At 54.1% G+C, this 18,277-nt stretch overlaps 1 protein-coding gene across 6 annotated transcripts in view; it reads right to left on the bottom strand.

The window, feature by feature from the left end:
• The window catches only part of CELSR1 (cadherin EGF LAG seven-pass G-type receptor 1), a 146,563-nt gene that overhangs the window by 25,187 nt on the left and 103,099 nt on the right, over positions 1-18,277 (bottom strand). For all 6 annotated transcript variants that reach the window (XM_053584866.1, XM_053584867.1, XM_053584870.1 and 3 more), the window contains exons 10-23: positions 15,709-15,894; positions 14,597-14,710; positions 13,912-14,086; positions 13,343-13,484; positions 11,314-11,434; positions 9,482-9,665; positions 8,965-9,066; positions 8,198-8,292; positions 7,377-7,586; positions 5,983-6,166; positions 5,465-5,608; positions 3,288-3,492; positions 2,224-2,391; positions 679-805 (exon numbers count right to left, since the gene is read on the bottom strand). In XM_053584866.1, the coding sequence (XP_053440841.1) occupies positions 679-805; positions 2,224-2,391; positions 3,288-3,492; positions 5,465-5,608; positions 5,983-6,166; positions 7,377-7,586; positions 8,198-8,292; positions 8,965-9,066; positions 9,482-9,665; positions 11,314-11,434; positions 13,343-13,484; positions 13,912-14,086; positions 14,597-14,710; positions 15,709-15,894 (2,157 nt within the window). The remainder of the gene's footprint in view (positions 1-678; positions 806-2,223; positions 2,392-3,287; positions 3,493-5,464; positions 5,609-5,982; positions 6,167-7,376; positions 7,587-8,197; positions 8,293-8,964; positions 9,067-9,481; positions 9,666-11,313; positions 11,435-13,342; positions 13,485-13,911; positions 14,087-14,596; positions 14,711-15,708; positions 15,895-18,277) is intronic.

Below are 18,277 nucleotides of genomic sequence, written 5' to 3'. Positions count from 1 at the left end.
TACTATACACTTCTTAAGGGTGGTAAACTAAGGCCCTTGGAAGGGACAACAGCTTGGCTTCCCAAGCCACATCTCAGCATGAGGGAAAAGTGCCAGGTGAAATCACCTCTTTCTGGCTCCCAGACACCCCTGCCTCCACACGTCACCTTGGGCTGCCTCATACCACCTTCCTGTCTAGGTAACGGGGGCCCGGACAGGCCCCACTGTCCAACTCATCTCTAGGGCCACTATGGCCAGCTCACATTCCCAGGTGGCTTGCCATGCCAGGGGTCTAGTCTTAGCTGCCCTGTCACTACAGTGCTCCCAACAGGGCCTCTCTGCCTTCTGGGTATGGCCTGGGAGAGGTGGCCTGGCTGCCACACAGCCTCTCTTTCTCCCAATGGCTAAAAGCAGCCACGTCACAGATCTGCTCTCCTGGGAGGGCACACTGCAGGTCTTTCAGAGCCCAGGTTGGGTTCTGCCATCTCAGGTTTTAATGCCCTTGGAAAACCCTTCTAATCCAGCTTTGCTGTGGAAGCCTTGCAGGTTCTGGGTGGCAGTCCTGGAATACTGTGGATTTGGTTTGTGCGAAGACACAGCTTGTGGAGGGGGCGGGCTGGGGGCTGGGCCTAATTCCTAGTCTCCAAAGCAAAGAATCCACTTGTCAGGTGGGAAGGGTGGCCCTGGGAGGGTGCCCACCTCACGCCTGGAGATGTCCATGAGCACCGCGACGCTGGCCATGTGGCTGCACTGACACAGCACGTGAGTCCGGTTCCTGGACAGGAGCTCACAGCCCTTGGCAGACCACCCTCCGGTCCCTCCAATGCTGCAGAGAAAAAAGGGGACAGTGGGAATGAGATAGTTTCATACACCAAGGACTCTGCCCGGGGGCAGCCTTTGCCTGGCCCTGGGGTTCCGGGGCCATCCTGACCCTGCCAGGTTGACACAAAGAGCAGGCACCATGTGTTAAAGCCCAACGCCCCCCAGATTGTCCTGCCTGCATTCCTGGCCACCTCCCTGCATCTGTGGCGAGGACCACAGCCCCCACTTAAGGGCCCTCTGAAGCGTGCTGTCATCTGAAACTCAAATGGGAGTGTCACACGGCCTCCAAATGCCCCTGCCATCAGAAACGTCACCCAAGGGTGGAAAGAGCTGCTTTGCTCACATTTGGTTACACTTTCATCTTCTGATTACACAACATTTTATGGGACTGCCTGGAAGGCCAGACCCAGTTATTACTCTCGTTTCGCCCAAGGGAAGTCCTAAATAACAAGCCGTTCCCAGGTGTGTCTTGGCCTCAGAGCTAGCCCTGCCCTCCTTGACACTGGGAAAATCCCGTAACCTCTCAGATCCTTAGTTTGCTAATCTGTGAAATGGGATAAAAGGTATGACATAAAGCAGAGAGCAGGTCATTAGAGCCACAGCTAATTGCCAGGATTCAAATATGAGGACAGCCAGCCGCCCTAAGGCCCCTGACGCTGTAAGGGCCACTTTTATTCTGTCTTTTGTGCGCCAAGTGCCTATTATACCCAGCAATGAGCTGGTTATTCATTAACTAGACCTTGGAAAACAGAGAAGCCAAGAAGAACAAGCATCCTCGGGCTGTGTCACCATTTGTAATATTCCTGTCCCATAGGAACTCCCAGCTGTGGACACTTGGTCCTGGCTCCAAGGGTGGAAAGCCAGGGGTGGGGTGGGGGCCGTAGGATCCACACCCCTGGATCCTCGGCGATGTCTCCCCTTTCTTAGTCTAAAAGACTTAGCCATCAGCCAGTCCGTTCCATGGGACACTGTGTATCTGTCCGCCTGGCAGGGAGAGCCATTCCCACCCTGGGCCCAAGTCTACTATCTTCCAGAGAAGCAAAAGTGACAACAAACCAGCTGAGCAAAAGTAAGCTGCCCAGGGCCGCAGGGAACTCGAGCCTGGCCTCATGTACACTCTGCCGCTAAAAAACAAACAAACAAACAAAAAGGCAAAACCACTTTGGCTTTTAGGTGAAGGAAAACCACGACATGGCTCTGAATCCAGAGTCACGTGTGCAGACATGAGAGGAGGCTCTGATGCCCCCAGAGGGGCTGGGAGGGACACAGTGACCCACAACAGACTGTCCCCCAAAGGACATTCTACCAACTGAGCCCTCAGGGCCTGGGAGCACTATCTGGAGCACAGCACTGTCACTTGGAAACTCGGGGCTCCAGCAGGGCAGTGAAAGGAGGCCGCCCCTTGCACGGAGCAGCACTTACGCCAGGGAGTGGTTCCAAAACACACAGACGGGCTTGGTGCGCTCCTCCGTCTCCAGCAGGGTGAGCACCACCAGGACGGGCCTCTCCAGGGTGCTTGGGAGCGGGGCGCCCTCACTGTACACCATGGAGCTCACCACTGGTGTGTTGATGACGGGCCGGTTGGGCAGCCTGTGAGAGGCCAGAGCACAGGGGTACACATGACTAGATGTCCACTTAGGTCCTGCCACAACACCAAAGGGGCATCAGGCAGAGGATTTTCTAGCAGTGATCAAATCAGTCCTGGAGCAGAGACGCCAAGGGCCCTGCTGCTTCTTCCAGATCAGAGCAGGTCACTGATGGGCACTGATGGGGACAAGGGACTGTATCACCCCTGGACCAAAGAGGGACTCCGGGGATTTAACAAGAGGGAGAAGGCACAGGTGTGGAGATGTCACAGCCCCCGGCACACAACAGCAGAGGCAGAGGGAACAGCTGAAATGTCCAGTAAAAGAAACCTAGTTACATAGTTACAGCTCATGGTGGGAATCACCCAGTGCCTCCGGACAACAAGAATGCAGAGATTGCAGTGCCCAGGAGGTGTCTGGTCAATGACACCACGGCTGGTGAGAAGCAGAGCCCTGGGGTGCACCTGCTCTGGCCAGGGCTACCCCGCTGTTTGTAAGACGTTCTTTTTTTCCAGCCAGCATTAGCCAAGTAGCCTTTAGTGCTGGGGCCAGCTCCTGGTGCTGATACCTGGGTCAGGCTGGGGACAGGATGGGTGCGTGCTGGGGAAGGGGCAGAAATACCACGATGAGGACAGGCAAAGGGTCCAGTGCCCGCAGGGCAGACCCACAGCCTCCATACCACAGGACAGTGGTCTGTCCTGGCGCCAGGGTCCCAGAGCAGCACTTCTTCTTCTTTTTTTTTTGCAGTTCTCGGCCAGGGCTGGGTTTGAACCTGCCACCTCCAGCATATGGGGCCGGCGCCCTACCCCTTTGAGCCACAGGCGCTGCCCCAGTGCAGCACTTCTGGACACACCTGTGGGTGATCATGGGCCCTTCCCTGTCCTCTGTGCCAGGCCCTACCTGAGACTTCGGCGGTCAGGGTCATAGCGTTCTGGCAAGAGCTTCCCCAAGGTCCTGTAAATGATGACCAGGGCGACAGCAAACTGGCTGGGGTCATCCGGGTGTCTCCGCCGCCGGCTGACGTGGGCCTCCCCCTTGGTGCTGGGCCCTGGGCCCACGGTTGCTGGGAGGGACCTCCGGCCGGCCAGCCTGACCACGGGGCTTTCTGCAACATGAGCAGAGTGTGGACTCAGGCCCCAGAACACCTGTGTCCCACTCGACCACCACCAATTCCAGCGAGAGCTTCTCACACAGCAACAGATGTCTTGTGGAGGACAGTGCGCAGCCCTCAGAAAGCTGAACACAATCCAGCATTTCCATTGGTGTGAACAGCAAAAAATACGCAGCCTTGCTTTTCAATCTGATGCAAGAATTTGAAAACAGATTTCAATATTTCTGGGGAAATAATCAATATTTTGGTGCATTTGTGATTCCATTTTTAGCAGACATAAATGTGTTACCTGCCAATTTTCAAATAGAATGCACAGAGCTGAAATGTGACATTCAACTTGAAGAAAAATTTGATCACTCTTTACAGGACTTTGTAAGTCTCTTCTTCCCAGGGGCAAATTCCCTCACTTCACTATCACACCTTATTCATGTCATCCCTTTTTGGCAGCATCTACATCTGTGGGCAACTATTTTCAAGAATGAAGCACATTAAGAGTAAAATTAGAACCGAAATATCTGATGAGCACCTTGAGAACGCACTGAGAATTGCAGCTACTTCCATGGAACCAGATATTGATGCCTTAGTTTCTCAAAAAGAATGTCATGGGATCATGAGTTTTACCTTGCCCACTTTTCTTTTGCTTTTATAATGACAAATATCCCAAAAAGATGTTTTATTACCATGTTAGTGATTGCAAACTTGGGACCTGCTTGATGATTTTAAAAGACTCTCTGATGGGCTGTTGCCTAATTAGGATGATTATGGGAGGCCTGTTTGCTTATCTGTGGTGGTGGATATCGAAAAAAACCTGCACAGACCTTACGTTTGCTCCTCTGCTCTCATTAGTGTCTGTGTACTTAACGCGTGGCCCAAGATAACTCCTCTTCTTCCAGGGTGGCCCACAGAAGACAAAAGCTTGGACACCCCTGTTCTAATGTCATTGGGGTCCCCACATGTCCTTCCTTGACACTCACAGGGCCCAGGAAGGACAACCCAGCCGACTTTTCAGAAGCAGACAGAGCTCACTTCTCGGCAGAGACAAAGGGACATGTGGACACACACGCACAGTCACATCTATGGGCAGCGTGAGCGAAACGTGTACACAGAACGCTGAAAACGCAAATCAGTGTGAACTCAACCACGGTTTGTGAGACGGGGTTGGTGTCCAGCTCAGTCCCACATCGGGGCACAACCCTTTTGACAGTGTTTATTTAAGACACCTGAAATGATAACAAACACCTGACAGAACTAAATTACTAAAAGTTTCCAGCTCTCAGCTCTCCCTTACGAAGTGTTTACCCTTCCGTGTCCCTCTCATTTTGAGACCCTTTTTAGTAATTGGTATGGAACTATAAGAAAACACTTCAAAAAAACTCAAAATGTTTAAACTGCTTGGCATCATCATCCCGGCCCAGGGTGGAGCATCTGTGTGCAGACCGCGGCCTGGTTTGGTTTTTCTGTGGGGCGAGCGGGGAAACCCTAAGATTGTCGTCTACCCGTAGAAGTGGCCCTTCACGGCACACCAAGGGTGACCCGCTCACAGATAAACCGAAGCACCCTCTATTTGTAGCATTACAAACGGCCCGTTAGTGTCCCTTACTCGAAATCCTTGGGACCAGAAGTGTTCCAGCTTTCAGGTTTTTTCAGAATACTCGCGCCAGACAATGAGCATTTTCTTTAAGTGTCACTCACTGCTTAGCGCATTTTAGATTTTACAGCACGTCAGACTTCCTATTTTCAAATTACAGACATTCCCCCTGTGCCTGGACACTTGTAAGAAACAACCCACCGCTGCCAACTGGGCTGGACCCCACCACCGCCTGGCTGCCCTGAATCTGAGGGTGGGGGGCTCTCACTCACGGAACGGGCTCTGCGACACCCCCCCCCCCAGGGTCATGCTCACGTCCCCGCCCTCCTCACAGGGCCAGGGTGTCCCAGGGCAGGCATGGGTCTCCAGCAGCCTTACCTTTTTTCTCAGGTGGTTTAAAGAAGTCGGCTGGGAAGGAGAGGGAGGACTCCAGCTCCCTGGGGAATTCGTCTCGAATGTTCTCAAAGCGAGGCACTCTGGCTCCCGTGAAGTTGAACTTGTTGAAGATGTCGACAGCAAGGACTGGGGACAGTTCCTTTAGTCAGACGCTGATCTCGGGGCTTTCAAACCCTTGCCATGTTGGCACCACGGGAGTCATCTTGATGGTGACTGCCCCCAGGGAACAGAACCTCCCCACCCCCTCTGTGCCCACCTGTGTCTGCAGCGAACCTGGCTGGACTGCAAGGGGTCCCCTGCACCTGCCCTCCTAGAGAGTCTGGAAGGCCTGCTGACCCCATAGGTCAGGTACGTGTCACTGTGGGTCATCTGCCCAAAGCCCCCTTTTACAGACAGGGACACAGAGGCCACAGCCGCTGACACCCTTTTCTAAGATAGTGGCTGGGAGGGGCCCAAGTTGGGCCAGCTCCTGTGGTCACATACCCCAGATGGTCCCTTACTCATGTTGGTGGTGACGATGACAAAAGGCCTCAGGTAGGTCCTCCGCACGTTCCGCGCCACGTTGCTGAAGTAGGCCTCAAAGTGCCTCAGCAGCTGTGCCGCGCCCCCCTCGCTACGATGGATCTGCTCCCACGCGGCCCTGGTGGCCGGAGCCAGGAGGGCACTGCCCGAGTGGACCACATCCTGGTCAGACAGACGGACAGAGCTCAGCCTTGCACTGATGGGGCCTGCTGGGTGGGACGGGGACAAGCCAGGGCTGTGCAGCCTTTGCTCGCAAAGACGGAGCCAGACCCAAATGGTGAGAGGAGGTTGTGGGTGACTTAATCTCCAAGAGGCTGAGGACTGTCGGGAGGCAGCCCTGCAGGAGAAACCCACGTTCACCCGAGACGCTAAGAGAGAGGATGTGCAGAGGTGCCTCTGGTCACATCAGGACTCTGAACGTGACCAGGAAAGCCAGGTGGTGGGAGCTGCTATAGAGGGCTGTGCAGTGAGGCCACCAGGGACATGTCGTGCTCAGTTACCAAGGGGGTGACACTCCCTGGTGCACCCATGGGGCACTGGGCAGGCTCCCTCCCAGCAGCACGAGGCTGGGCTCAGGGGCCACAATCCAGGACTTCTGTTTGCAAAGACTCAAGACTCAAAAATGGAACAAATTTGACTGGCCCAAACTCTCAGGCTGGGATTCAAGACTGAGTCCCAGTCTTGAATGGGAGAGGCCCCTCCCAAGGCCCTGGGGGTTCCACATGGATGAGAAGGTCCCAAGGGGCCCTGCATGGATGGAGGGTCCTCCAGGGACACTGCACGGGTGAGGTGGCCAGGAGGGAGGTGATGAGGGAGCTCAGTGACACCAGCCACAGCAGCTTCCAAACACCAGGATGAACAGGCTGCTGGCGCTCCCTCCACACACACACTGTTTGGGGGACCACCGTATAAACAAAGGCAGAAAACGAGGGTCCTGATAGAAGTGTGAACATCTGAATGCAGGACCTCGGAGTCGTGGGCATGAGCAGAGACTCTGGAGCCCAATGCTGGGCCAATCGCTCGCTCTCTGTGCCTTGGTTCCCTTCCGGACAGATGGCTGGGTGACAGTACTACACCAGGGGCTATGAGACAGGGAGGGATGGCTGAGTCAGGTGAAGCCCTTCAGAACATTAGCTGGCACGTGGCAAGGTCCGTAGCATCATCAGTGGAGCTGTGACCACAGGTTTCTGTGCCCAAACACTCCTCCACACTCTGATCAGTTTCACTGACCAGCCCTGGCTCACAGCTAAAAAGTATAACTTCCTCCAGGCTCCGGACACAACAATCCTCAAGGTCAACCCCAAGCCCTACGAGATGCCTGACCCACCCACGGGCCTGTGGGCTTCCTTAAGTGGGGCTGCCACCCTCCTACCTCGTGGAAGTTGGCATCCTGGGTGGCCGCCAGGTCGAAGCCCTGCTGCTGGCTCTCGTGCTGCAGGACCTGGGCCAGCAGCCGGTAGGCCGTGCGCACGTCAGTGCCAAAGAGAGCATCGGTGTGCTGTGTGGCGTTTCGCAGTGCCTTCACCAGCCGCAGTGCCCCGGCGCCATCCAGCTGCGTCTTGTTGCGGCTCAGCTTGTCGTCCTGCAACGGGGGAAGCAGTCGTGATGTTTGCAAACCCATTTCGGTTGCTTTGGGTCCCTCTCGTTATTCAGAAGTTCGGTAGACGTTTCCTTGTCAGGAAGGAACTTAAAAAATCTAAAAGCCCAGAGATGAACTTTGGCTGACACTTTCAGCATAAACCTGGAGGGTTTCTAAGAGCACTTAGAAAATGACACCAAGTGGAAGACATGAGGACAAAGTGCCACGGAAAGGGGGCAGGATCAGAGGACAGTAGAGCGGAACACGGAGATCCTGTCTTTTCAGACCAAAGATGCAGAGCTGGATCCTCTGGAGATAGAACCACGTGCCTGGGTGCCCAGCTCAGTGGGCGACATGCCCACATCACAGAAACAATCCTGGTTCTAGGCCTCTGAACCCACTAGGCTGGTACCTGCACCACCCTGGCTGCCCCATGCTCCCTAGCCCTGAGCCTGGCCCAACACAGACTCTAACACGTTTACCTGCACGCATGTTCACACACACGCGCACGTTCGCACACATGTTCACACACGCACGCATTGTTTGCACACATGCACATTTTACACACACCTCCCTACCCCTGCCCCAGATACGCATCCCAAGGCTCAGCCTACCATGACTCTGAGGTCCATGAAGGAGACAGTGGTGCAGTTGAAGAGCTCGGGGGGCAGCCAGCCCTTTTCGCTGCTGCAGTGTCGAACTGCGTTTCCTAGGGAACAAGGATGAACGCGTAAAACCTGAAGTTCAAACTGCTGCTCAAGCCTTGTTTATTCAACAGGATTTGGATGCACTTAAACCCAGAGCACGGCGTGGCAGAGAGAAGTCCCAGGCCCAGGAGCCAGTGCGAGTGCCCTTCTTTCCACTGGGGCCATGTCCAAGCTGCTCTGACCTTTACAATCAGGCCTTTGGGTGCCCGGAAAATACGAGTGGACATCTGAGCAAGTCCACAAGAAAAGAAATCAACTGAATCATCTGCTGAGGACTGACGATTTCCACACATGCCAGGAATCTACCTCAGGGCTGAGCCCTGCCCCACTGGACTCCCTGGGTGCCTGTCACAGTGTGGACACAGTTACTGTCCCCATCTTGCAGAGAAACCAGTGCTGTGAAGAGTGAAGTGACTCGTCCAAGCCAAGAAAGGGCCAGGCCCCAGCCACAGGCGTCGCTGACTCTGCTATTCATGTTCTTGTTATACTTGTACATGCTTTGCCATTTACTATTAAAGAAAAAGTTCTTATTTCTCCCCAACACTTTGCTTAAAGGCTTTTTCTCCATTGCGGAACATTCTGTGAGTTCTGCTATCTGGGCTGGCTCTTTTGCAAGGACGCCTGCCTTAGTCTAATTTCCTGCCCCATGGGTGCCATGGGACACGGCCACTTACCCACAGATCCCTTGGGACATGGCACTGCGGCGGGCTGCCCGAACTTGGTCTGCGGCCACCAGATGCCGGCCTCAAATGCTCTGGGACATCCACTGTAGATCACTGGGTGGAGGGTAGAGGGTGGTCAGCACAGCCTGGCTGTGACCACATGTGTGCACAGCTACCTGCCTAAGCCTCTGCTGGAGCCCCGCCTGCACCCCCACTGACACCAGAACTGGGGAAGGGATGACCCAAGTTCTGACACCACCCCTCACACAGGGCCAGGTTTCCAAAAGATCCAGAGAGCACAGAACATGAGACAGCCTGAGACTCCCCAACACCTGCTGCACACACGTCCACACGCATGCACCCACCCTCACACACATGCACACGCCCACATGTGCACACATGCCCACACACGCACATGTGCACACGCACACACGCCCACACACACATGCACACGCATTCACACTCACACACCAGCCCAGCGGCCTGTCCCTGTGGTGTGACCCTAAAGTGCTCAAAGGAAAGCTCAGACCTTCACAGCCAAGTGTGGTGACCTCGGCAAAGGGGTTGTCACAGCGGTTGCACTGGCGGCCGATGACACCAGGCTTGCAGGCACACTGCCCAGTGTCCATGTCACAAGCGCGGCTGTGGGAGCCGTGGGAGAAGCAGTCACAGGGCAGGCAGGCATCCTGGGAGGGGGGCTTGTAGTAATTCTCCTGCAAGAGCAAAGCCGTGCACGTGACTTTAACACCAGTGAGAGCCCCTGGCTTGCGTGGCACTTCCTGAGCCACATGGAGCTGCCTGCCCCTCAGGGCCACCCTCCACCACGTGCCCTGCCCAAGTGGGCTGCCTCAGGACCCAGCATCCAGCAGGGGAAGAACAGTTCTCCTGGGAAGCACCCTCCCTTCCACAGCTCTTAGCAAAACCTAGGAATGGGCACTTGCCTGCTCGTTCTAAACAGAGCAAGAGATTCAAACAGAGATATGTCCGAGGACGGCCCATACAGCCTTTTTTTGCCAAGCTGCACAAAATGCAAAGCCCCCAAATGTCCCCACTGGACAGGTTGGGGGTGCTCCACAGCGTGTGATCTGGGTTTAAAGTCCTGGGGTCGTGCCCCAATCCTGCCTGTTACTGGCCCCACCGTCTTGACCAATCACTCGGCCTCCCCAGGACCCGCTGGAAAATGGGGTGGGCTGTGACCTGGGCAGACTCAAGAGCAAATTTCAGGCTCCAGGGGTGGGTGCAGTTTCCAATTGTATGTGAATAGGGGTGACCAGTCAAACTGGGAAGTGAGGGGGAGGGAATGGGGATCTCTTAGGTTCTTTCTTGCATTTTCTACAAGTTTTGCTGAGAAAAAAAACTCATAGGCAAGTTTTCTCTGAATATACTCCCCAGGGTCCTTCCCCCAGCCGCCCACCAATGCCTCACATGGTGGGCAGCCTGGCCCTGACTCATGACACTCTTTCAGTCTCTCCTTTGAGTGCCTCAGGACACGGGTCCCGTTTTGTTGCTGGAAGCACTGTGGAGCCCCCAGACATTGCTGACATCTCAGAGGCAGCACTACAGTAGCCGGTATGGACAACTGTCCTCCTTGGGTCGGCGTCTGCTCCACAGCTCACATCCTTCCCTGAGGCTCCTATTACCATTAGACCTTCTGTTTGGGTTTAATGTTACTGTGGCTTAGAGATACAGTTATGGACACCATGATTCTGAAGAAGACAGTGTATTTTGAGAGGTCAAGGGGACAGGGTGTTCCGTAATTTCCAGGTAGACACCTGTGTAAATTCAGAAACCGCAGGATGGTGAGCCCGCTGCTGCACACAGGTGAGGACCGAGACCGAGAAGGGGCCGGGGCCAAGGCTTACTGAGCCGCGCAGCATCTTTTTATATTTCCCCCAAATTTCTGTTGTCATGGAGTGCTAGCTTGGTGGAAGATCAGCAAAATGCCAACCAGGAGAACAGGGCTGGTGCCCAAGATGAGCCTGCCCACACAGAAGCTGCGAGGCTTCCTGTTAGCACTGGGGGTCGGCCTGGGGAGCCTGGAAGGATTCTCTTTGCGGAGATGGGGTGTGTCTAAACAGGTTCACACAAGAGAAGCTCCACAGTGTATTCACAACGCACAGGCGAGTACAAGAGGCCTACAACCACATTTGACACGTGTGTATGTGCAGCTAAGTGTGTGTGCAAGTGTACGTATGCACAGTTGTGTGTGCGGGTGGGCAAGGGTGTGGAGGTAGGGATGTGCAGGTGTGTGGCTGTGAACATGTACAGAGAGGCATGTGTGCAGGTGTGTGTGCACACGCAGGCTCACAGTTTGGGGGAGTGGGGACACGCTTCTGCCTGTGCCCCAGGGCGGGGCCTCACCTTGCACTGGCACTGGCCACTGGTCTTATTGCAGTCGGGGTCAAAACCTTTGCTGACAGCACAGTGGCAGGGTCCACAGACAGGGTTCCCCCACCAGCCTTTGGGGCATGGAAGGTCGATTCTGTTGGGAAAATGAGACAGCAGATGGAAGGTCGCATAACTGCTTCCTGTTGAGGCCTGGAGCTGGCCGCCTGGGAAGCTCACTGTGCCCGGCTGCGGGCGCCTCCTTCCTGTCACATGCCTCAGTTTCTCCCCTATTGGACCCCAACCTCACCAAGCCCCTGGGATCAGCATGGCAGAGTCATGCATGTTGCCGTGGGACAGCAACTGCAAACATTCGCTCTGCGCCCAGGTGTCTGCACAATGCCAAGAAAACCCCCCACTGCCTGGCTGGCCTTTCCCAACCCAGCCCAGCTGCCCTGGGCAGCTTCTCCTAGGGACCCAGGGTGAGGGCCAGCGTGACACACCCTGCAGGAAGTTCCTGAACAGGGCATTCTGCAGCACCTCTCCCTCCCCACATCCCCGGGGCTGGACGCTGGCCTCCTTCCCCAGCAGCTTCTTGGCCTTTCCAAAGGGTGTGACGTACACCACATGTCAGCCCAGTCACATCCCGGACACGTAAACTCAGAATCACGTCAGACCCAGGCGTGCCTCCACACGCCTCCTCCACAGAGACCCCTGGACACCAGAGACAGGTAACACCTCAGCAATGAGGCCAGGCCCACCCTTTGAGAAGATGCCACCGCCATGCACGGGGCACCCACTGTTCCCAAAAAGGGTCACACCTAAGAAGTCACCTGCGCGTCCCCTTTCCTGCAGCAGTCCCACCTCACAGTGTCCCACAGGCTCCTGCCTTGCCCATCCTGGCCAGTGGACTTCCCTCCACTAGCAGCCAATCTCCTATATGCACTTCCAGCAAGCAATTATTAAGTACCAACTGTGTGCAAATCAGGGACATAAAAATAACAAGGCCAGAGTTCCTAAGCCCCGGGAGCCCCCCACTGGTGCTTATGGATTTGCACATGCCACGGGGAGCCCAGAGCCTTCTCTCTCCCTCCTCGGCCCTGGGGTGCCTGCAATGCCGGGCCCCAGGGGCACGGAACCAGCTTCCTGCCTATGCCCACAGCACTCCATGCAGCAGCTGGGGTGCCTCTTAGATCCAGACCTGATACTGGCGCTTCTCTACTAAGACCCCATGGCCTCCACAAAGCTGAATCCTGCTCCTCCCATCCCCCCACCCCCGCCTCTCTGCCTCCCCAGACAGACCACTGAGTTCTTCTACTCAGCCTCATCCCATTGCTCCTCTCCAGCTCTGCCCTGTTGGTTTCTTTGGAATGGCCTCCCCCTTCAGCCTTCCTGGCTCCCGCCTTCCTCTGCACCCCAGGGCACCTCCTCTAAATCCTCCCTTGAATCACATCTTGCTGACAGCCACGTGTGATCTCTCTCCCACCTTCCCATGAAGTCATCAGCTTGAGGGTACAGGGTGCTTCCTGCTGGCAGGACCCCAGCTAGGATCACAGCTCATGGTCTGGGCTCAGTGGACAAAGCAGAGCCGGGGTCCTTCCCACATGCTCCTGCACCACAACAGCCGCTGAGGACAGAGGACGGGGGGCCAGGACTGCACTCCTCCAAAGGGGCCTGAGTCTTGGTGTCTAAAGAACCAAATGGCTTCACCTTGGAGAAAGTGACCCAACTGCAACCACCTGAGACCTGTGCAGTGATTCCAGAGCCCAGAGGGCAGGATTCGCACACTCAGCAGTCTCCGGGCGTGACACCGTCTGCCTGCAGCTCACTGTGCCTGTTTGCTTTGGGCCCAGCAGGATCCGAGGGGAGAGGGAGTCGTGCTGCACTGTCTGGGCACGACCAGAAGCCAGACTTAATCTTCATTTATTTCAGGCCAAGTTGAAAAATGTACGGCCCTGTTTTCCAGAGCGTGTGCAGCTTTGGGTAAAAACAACGGAGAGAAGACGGCAGTGGGGAGAGAAGCCCGGAACCCATGGTGTGCGGAGACCTTGTCCTCAGGCCTCACCTGCTCTCACAGTAGCGTCCGTAGCGGCTGGGCGCACACTCGCACTCGTACCCGCGAGGGGAGCCGGGGACACGCACGCAGGCCGCCACGTGCTCACAGGGGTTCAGGTGACACGCGTCCACACACTTCCTTCCAAAGTACCCTGTGGGGACAGGCCCAGAATTACCTCCAGCCAGAATCTCCGGGACCCTCTGTTGGACATCATGAGTGACCTGCCCCCATCGCAGGGGACAAACACGAAGGGGGCAAGATGGGGCAATGCAGAGAGGAGGGTGCCCCAGGATGCATGGGACATAAGCACGGGCCGAGGACTTCAGCACCTCAAAAATTCACCCTAAATATGTGATTTTTAAAAGGTGCTCTTTTCATTAATTATCGTGTGCCAAGAGAGTAAAGTCTGCGGTGTTCCTTGCGCCCCAGGGAGGAGGTAGCTTCAAGCAGAGAGGACCCAGCCACAAACCAGGGCGCAGGGCAGGGTCTGCGGAAAGCTGGTGCCAGACCCAGCACCCTCCCCCTGCTTTAACCATCACAGCCAGCCCCCACTCCTGAAGGCCACCGCAGGGGGGCACCTCTGTCACACACGCAGGAGTAGCTGTCCCAAGCGTCGTGGCAGCGGCTGTGCTGAGGGCAGGGGCTCGAGGCACAAGGGTCCTCCACTTCACAGCCATCCTTCACCCTGACCTTGAGGGCGTCATTCATGTTCAGGGTGGCGATGTTGGTGGCTGTCTCCCCCATTCTCACCCCCTGTGTTAAACAGAGAGCAGCTGGACTCAGTTTTGGGGTGTTGGAGCTGGAGGAGCCCCAAAAGGTAAATGAGGGCTAAGGGTACCCCAGGTCTCTCGGGTCCCTTGTGAGGGGCCCCATTTACCTCCAGTGCTGGGAGGGCTGGGCTGCTCCACTCGCCCCGCAGCCTGATTGTGGGAGGTTTCAGGGATGTCATGGGGTGAGGGTGGGGGACCTGGGGGAGGTGTTTCCCTGCCATGGGGTGTGAGCAGAGCTACTCCATCGACAGCTCACTCAGCTGCTACACACCTGGTCAGGGGATGGCACAGGGCCCATCTGGGTGAGTGACAGAGCTGGTGGAGGCACAGGGGACCAGGGAAGCACCTGGTGCTCAGAGTAACTTTGGGGAGGGGGGCCAAGGAGGAAGCGGAATTGTCAGGGTGAGGATGCCGTGAGACAAGCTAACAATGGGGGACAGCAGCCACTGTGGCATTGGCCCTGGGAGCCTGGAGGCACTCAACTCCACCCTACCTGCATGCAGCCTCGGAACCCACGGTGCACGGAGACCTTGTCCTCAGACAGGCCCCCGACCACCACGCTCTTCATCTTCAACCCAGGAAGCTGGTTCCCGATCTGTACTGTGTTCTGTGCAGAGGAGACAACAGGGGAGCAGGGGCTACAGCTGCCATTCTGAACATCTTCCGGCTGGGCAGAACGTGGCCAGAAGAGGCTAAAACAGTCACCCCAACAAACTTCCCAGAGCCTAAGGACATTCCAGCTTGCAAAGAGGGCCTGGGCAGATGGGTGGGGGCTGAGGCCAGGTCAGAGGACCAGTGTCCACATCCCAGCCCAGCAAGGCAGTCAGCAGGGAAGCACCAGTGGTTCTTCCCCCTGCCCATTGCGGACACATTGCTAAAGAGCCACGTGTGACAAAGAGATCGGGAAGATGGCAGTGAGTGGAGATCCATGCACAGCTGCTCCTTAACACTGTGGGAACCTATGAGCGTGTCACCTGATACACAGTTCCAGAAAGATGGTGCCTGGGACACAGCAGCCACTTATTCTCAAAACTATCGTGTAAGATGAGCCCCGGGCCCCAGTGCTCTTGGGAATCCTGATTAGTCCTTTAAGTGTGTGGGCGTCTCATGAAAATGCCTCATGTTACCTGGCTGCAAATCTCAGAAACCAGTTTATCTCAGCAGGTGCTCAGAGCATGCCGTCTGGAAGGCCGCTTGCCTGCCTGGACAGGGGCATCCCCAGGGTCCCACAGCCCTCTTAGGCCCTGACTCTCACTGCTGCCCAGCTTCTCATACCAGCCACACTCAGAGGGCATAGGCCCTTGCATTGGTCTCTACCCGGAAGGTGCAGCACTGAGCGTACAGCTGCTGTTCAAGCTGGCTTTGCTAAAAGAACCCACGGTGAAGACACCACGGTAGGAAACACTGAGGGACAAAGTCCAGTTCCTGCCTGCAGGAGCTGCCCACCTGGCTGGGGGATGAGGCACAGACTCCAGTGGCCTCAGCATAGGGTTATGTAAGCCCCAAACTCAGGGTCCTGAGAAGTGCTTCTCCAAATCCCTGGCACATGGAGGAGTCATTCTGCTTCCTCATGGGCTGGAGAAGAGGGTGCAAGTGCCAGCTCACCTGGTCCATCCCATAGTCCAGGGTCATGACTGCCAGGTACTTGATGTCCTTGCCCTCCTTGGCACTCTTCAGCTCTATCAGCAGGTGATGCCACTCCCCGTCAGTGACACGTGACCTGGACAGCCTCATGGACGCCACGTCCGAGGGACCATGGGACACCTCAAACTGGATGTAGTTGTTGAGGATCTGCAGGACAGGGAGAGCCATACCTACCAACTAGTGCGATGACAAGGAAGTAGAAAATGCTCGGCACCCTGACAGACTTGCAACATGGCGCTGGACCAAAGAGGGTCTCAAAAATCAGAGTTGTAAGTGTTGCGTTAACATCAGAATTGGATGCCTTATTCTATGGCAAAAGTGTCAAGTTGTTGGGATCACACCTGTGGTGCATCTTACAGGGGTATTTGCGAAACTTGGTAAATGTAGAATGTAAATGTTTTGGCACAGTAACTGAGATAACGCCAGAAAGGCTATGTTAACCACTGTGATAAAAATGTGTCAAATGGTTTATGAAGCGAGTGTATGATGCCCCATGATCATATCAATGTATACAGTTATGATTTAATAAAAAAAAAAAAAAAGTGTCAAGTTGTTGACAGAGGTCAAAGGTGAGGACCAAGAACCAACCCTGTGAGACTTTTAGATTTGGCGAACCACCATTGGTCCAGGTGACTGCCAAGGTCTTATTTTTGCCATGTAAATGTTAAACTTTATGAGACAAGATTCAATCCTCCATGTCTCCTTACATGCAAGAAAAAACAAAAATCAGCATTGCAATTGGCCTAAGACACTCATATTTTAAAAGAATGTGGGGGTGGCGCCTGTGGCTCAAGGAGTAGGGCGCTGGTCCCATATGCCAGAGGTGGCAGGTTCAAACCCAGCCCCGGCCAAAAACCACACACACACAAAAATAATAATAATAATGTAGCCACGGGCAATGTAGGAGTTCTAGAAGGACTGGGCACAACCCTCTTCTTAAAAAAAACCTACAAAAACGAGATAAAATAGCAAAAAACATCTGTTCAAAGGTACTGGAGTGACTCAAAGCAAAACCAAATTTCAGAGTCATGACTAGGGAGAAAGTGGGAATCTGCAAAAGTGAGCTTGGTGCTTGTTCTCTTTCATGGCTCTCAGCTGGTTCTAGACGACATGGGTAAAGCTGAGCACAGCCTTCTAGGTTCATGGAACCAGGGGCAACTGGAGCTCAAGGCCCACTGGGGGTGGCATCTTCAGTCTCTTGGCTTTGGGATGGGATCCTGAAGGGCTATACACAAAGAGGAAACAAGAATAGCTCCTGTGGGACTGTAGACCCAGCTTTGAATCATCGCAGTGGAGAGCTGCTCTGAAGAGTTCTGGAACTGCAGGTGCGCCCAGCTGGCTGCCAGAAGCAAACATGCAGGACAGTGACACCCCATCCTGTTTCAGATTCCTTCCAATTTTTCAATACATGTCTAGCATGTAATAAAAAATGACCAAGTAAATGAGGAGACAAGACAGTACGCTTGAAAATCAAGAGAAGCAAGAAACAGTGGAAATAGACCCACAGGGAATCCGGACAATAAAATCTTCACACAGACTTGAAAATAACAATGAGAACCACAGACCTTGAAAGAGACTCAGGTGACCATTAGACACTTATTTTCGAGTGTAAATGTTACAGTTCATGAGATAAGCATCTGGCATGTTTAAATACACATAAGAAAAAAATCAGACCTGAATAGACCCTGAATAGCCGATACAACCTTATATAATAAGAGCAAAGCCGGGGATGCCACCTTACCAGGCTTCATACTACAGGCTACAGTAACCAAAATAGCATGGTTCTGGAACAAGAACAGAGATAGACCTATGGATCAGAACAGAGAACCCAGAGATGGATCCATCCTCATATTGCCAACTGAGTTTTGACAAAGCAGATAAAAACATACACTGGGGAAAGGAATCCTTATTCAATATTCTGTGCTGGGAAAACTGAATAGCCACATGTAAAAGATTGGAAACAGGACCGCACTTCTCACCACTTGTAAAAATTAATTCACAGTGATGAAAGGCTTAAACCTAAGGCATGAAACTATAAGAATTCTAGAAGAAAATGCTGGAAACTCTTATAGACAACAGGCTTGGGAAATATTTTATGAAGAAGATCTCAGAAGCAATCGTAGCAACAGTCAAAATAAACAAGTGGGACCTGGTCACTAAAAAAGCTACTGCACAGCCAAGGATACAACCAATAAACAGACAATGTGCAAAATGGGAGAAAGTATTTGTATGCTATATATCCAATAAAGTGCTGATTGGAATCTACAAAGAACTCAACCAAATCAAACAACCCCGTTAAAAAGTGGGCAAAAGACATGACAGAAACTTTTCAAAGGAAGGTAATCTAACCATTTTGATCCAGCAATCCCACTACTAGGTATTTACCCAAAGGGAAAAGGACATTTTATCATGAAGACACTTTCACTCAAATGTTTATAGCAGCACAATTCACAACAGCAAGGATGTAGAAACAACCCAAATGCCCATCAATACATGAGTAGATTAGTAAAATGTGGTATCTGTATACCAT

The sequence above is a fragment of the Nycticebus coucang genome, chromosome 3 (genome assembly GCF_027406575.1).
Source record: "Nycticebus coucang isolate mNycCou1 chromosome 3, mNycCou1.pri, whole genome shotgun sequence".
NCBI classification, from domain to species: domain Eukaryota; kingdom Metazoa; phylum Chordata; class Mammalia; order Primates; family Lorisidae; genus Nycticebus; species Nycticebus coucang.
This window is presented reverse-complemented; position numbering and strand designations above follow the sequence as displayed.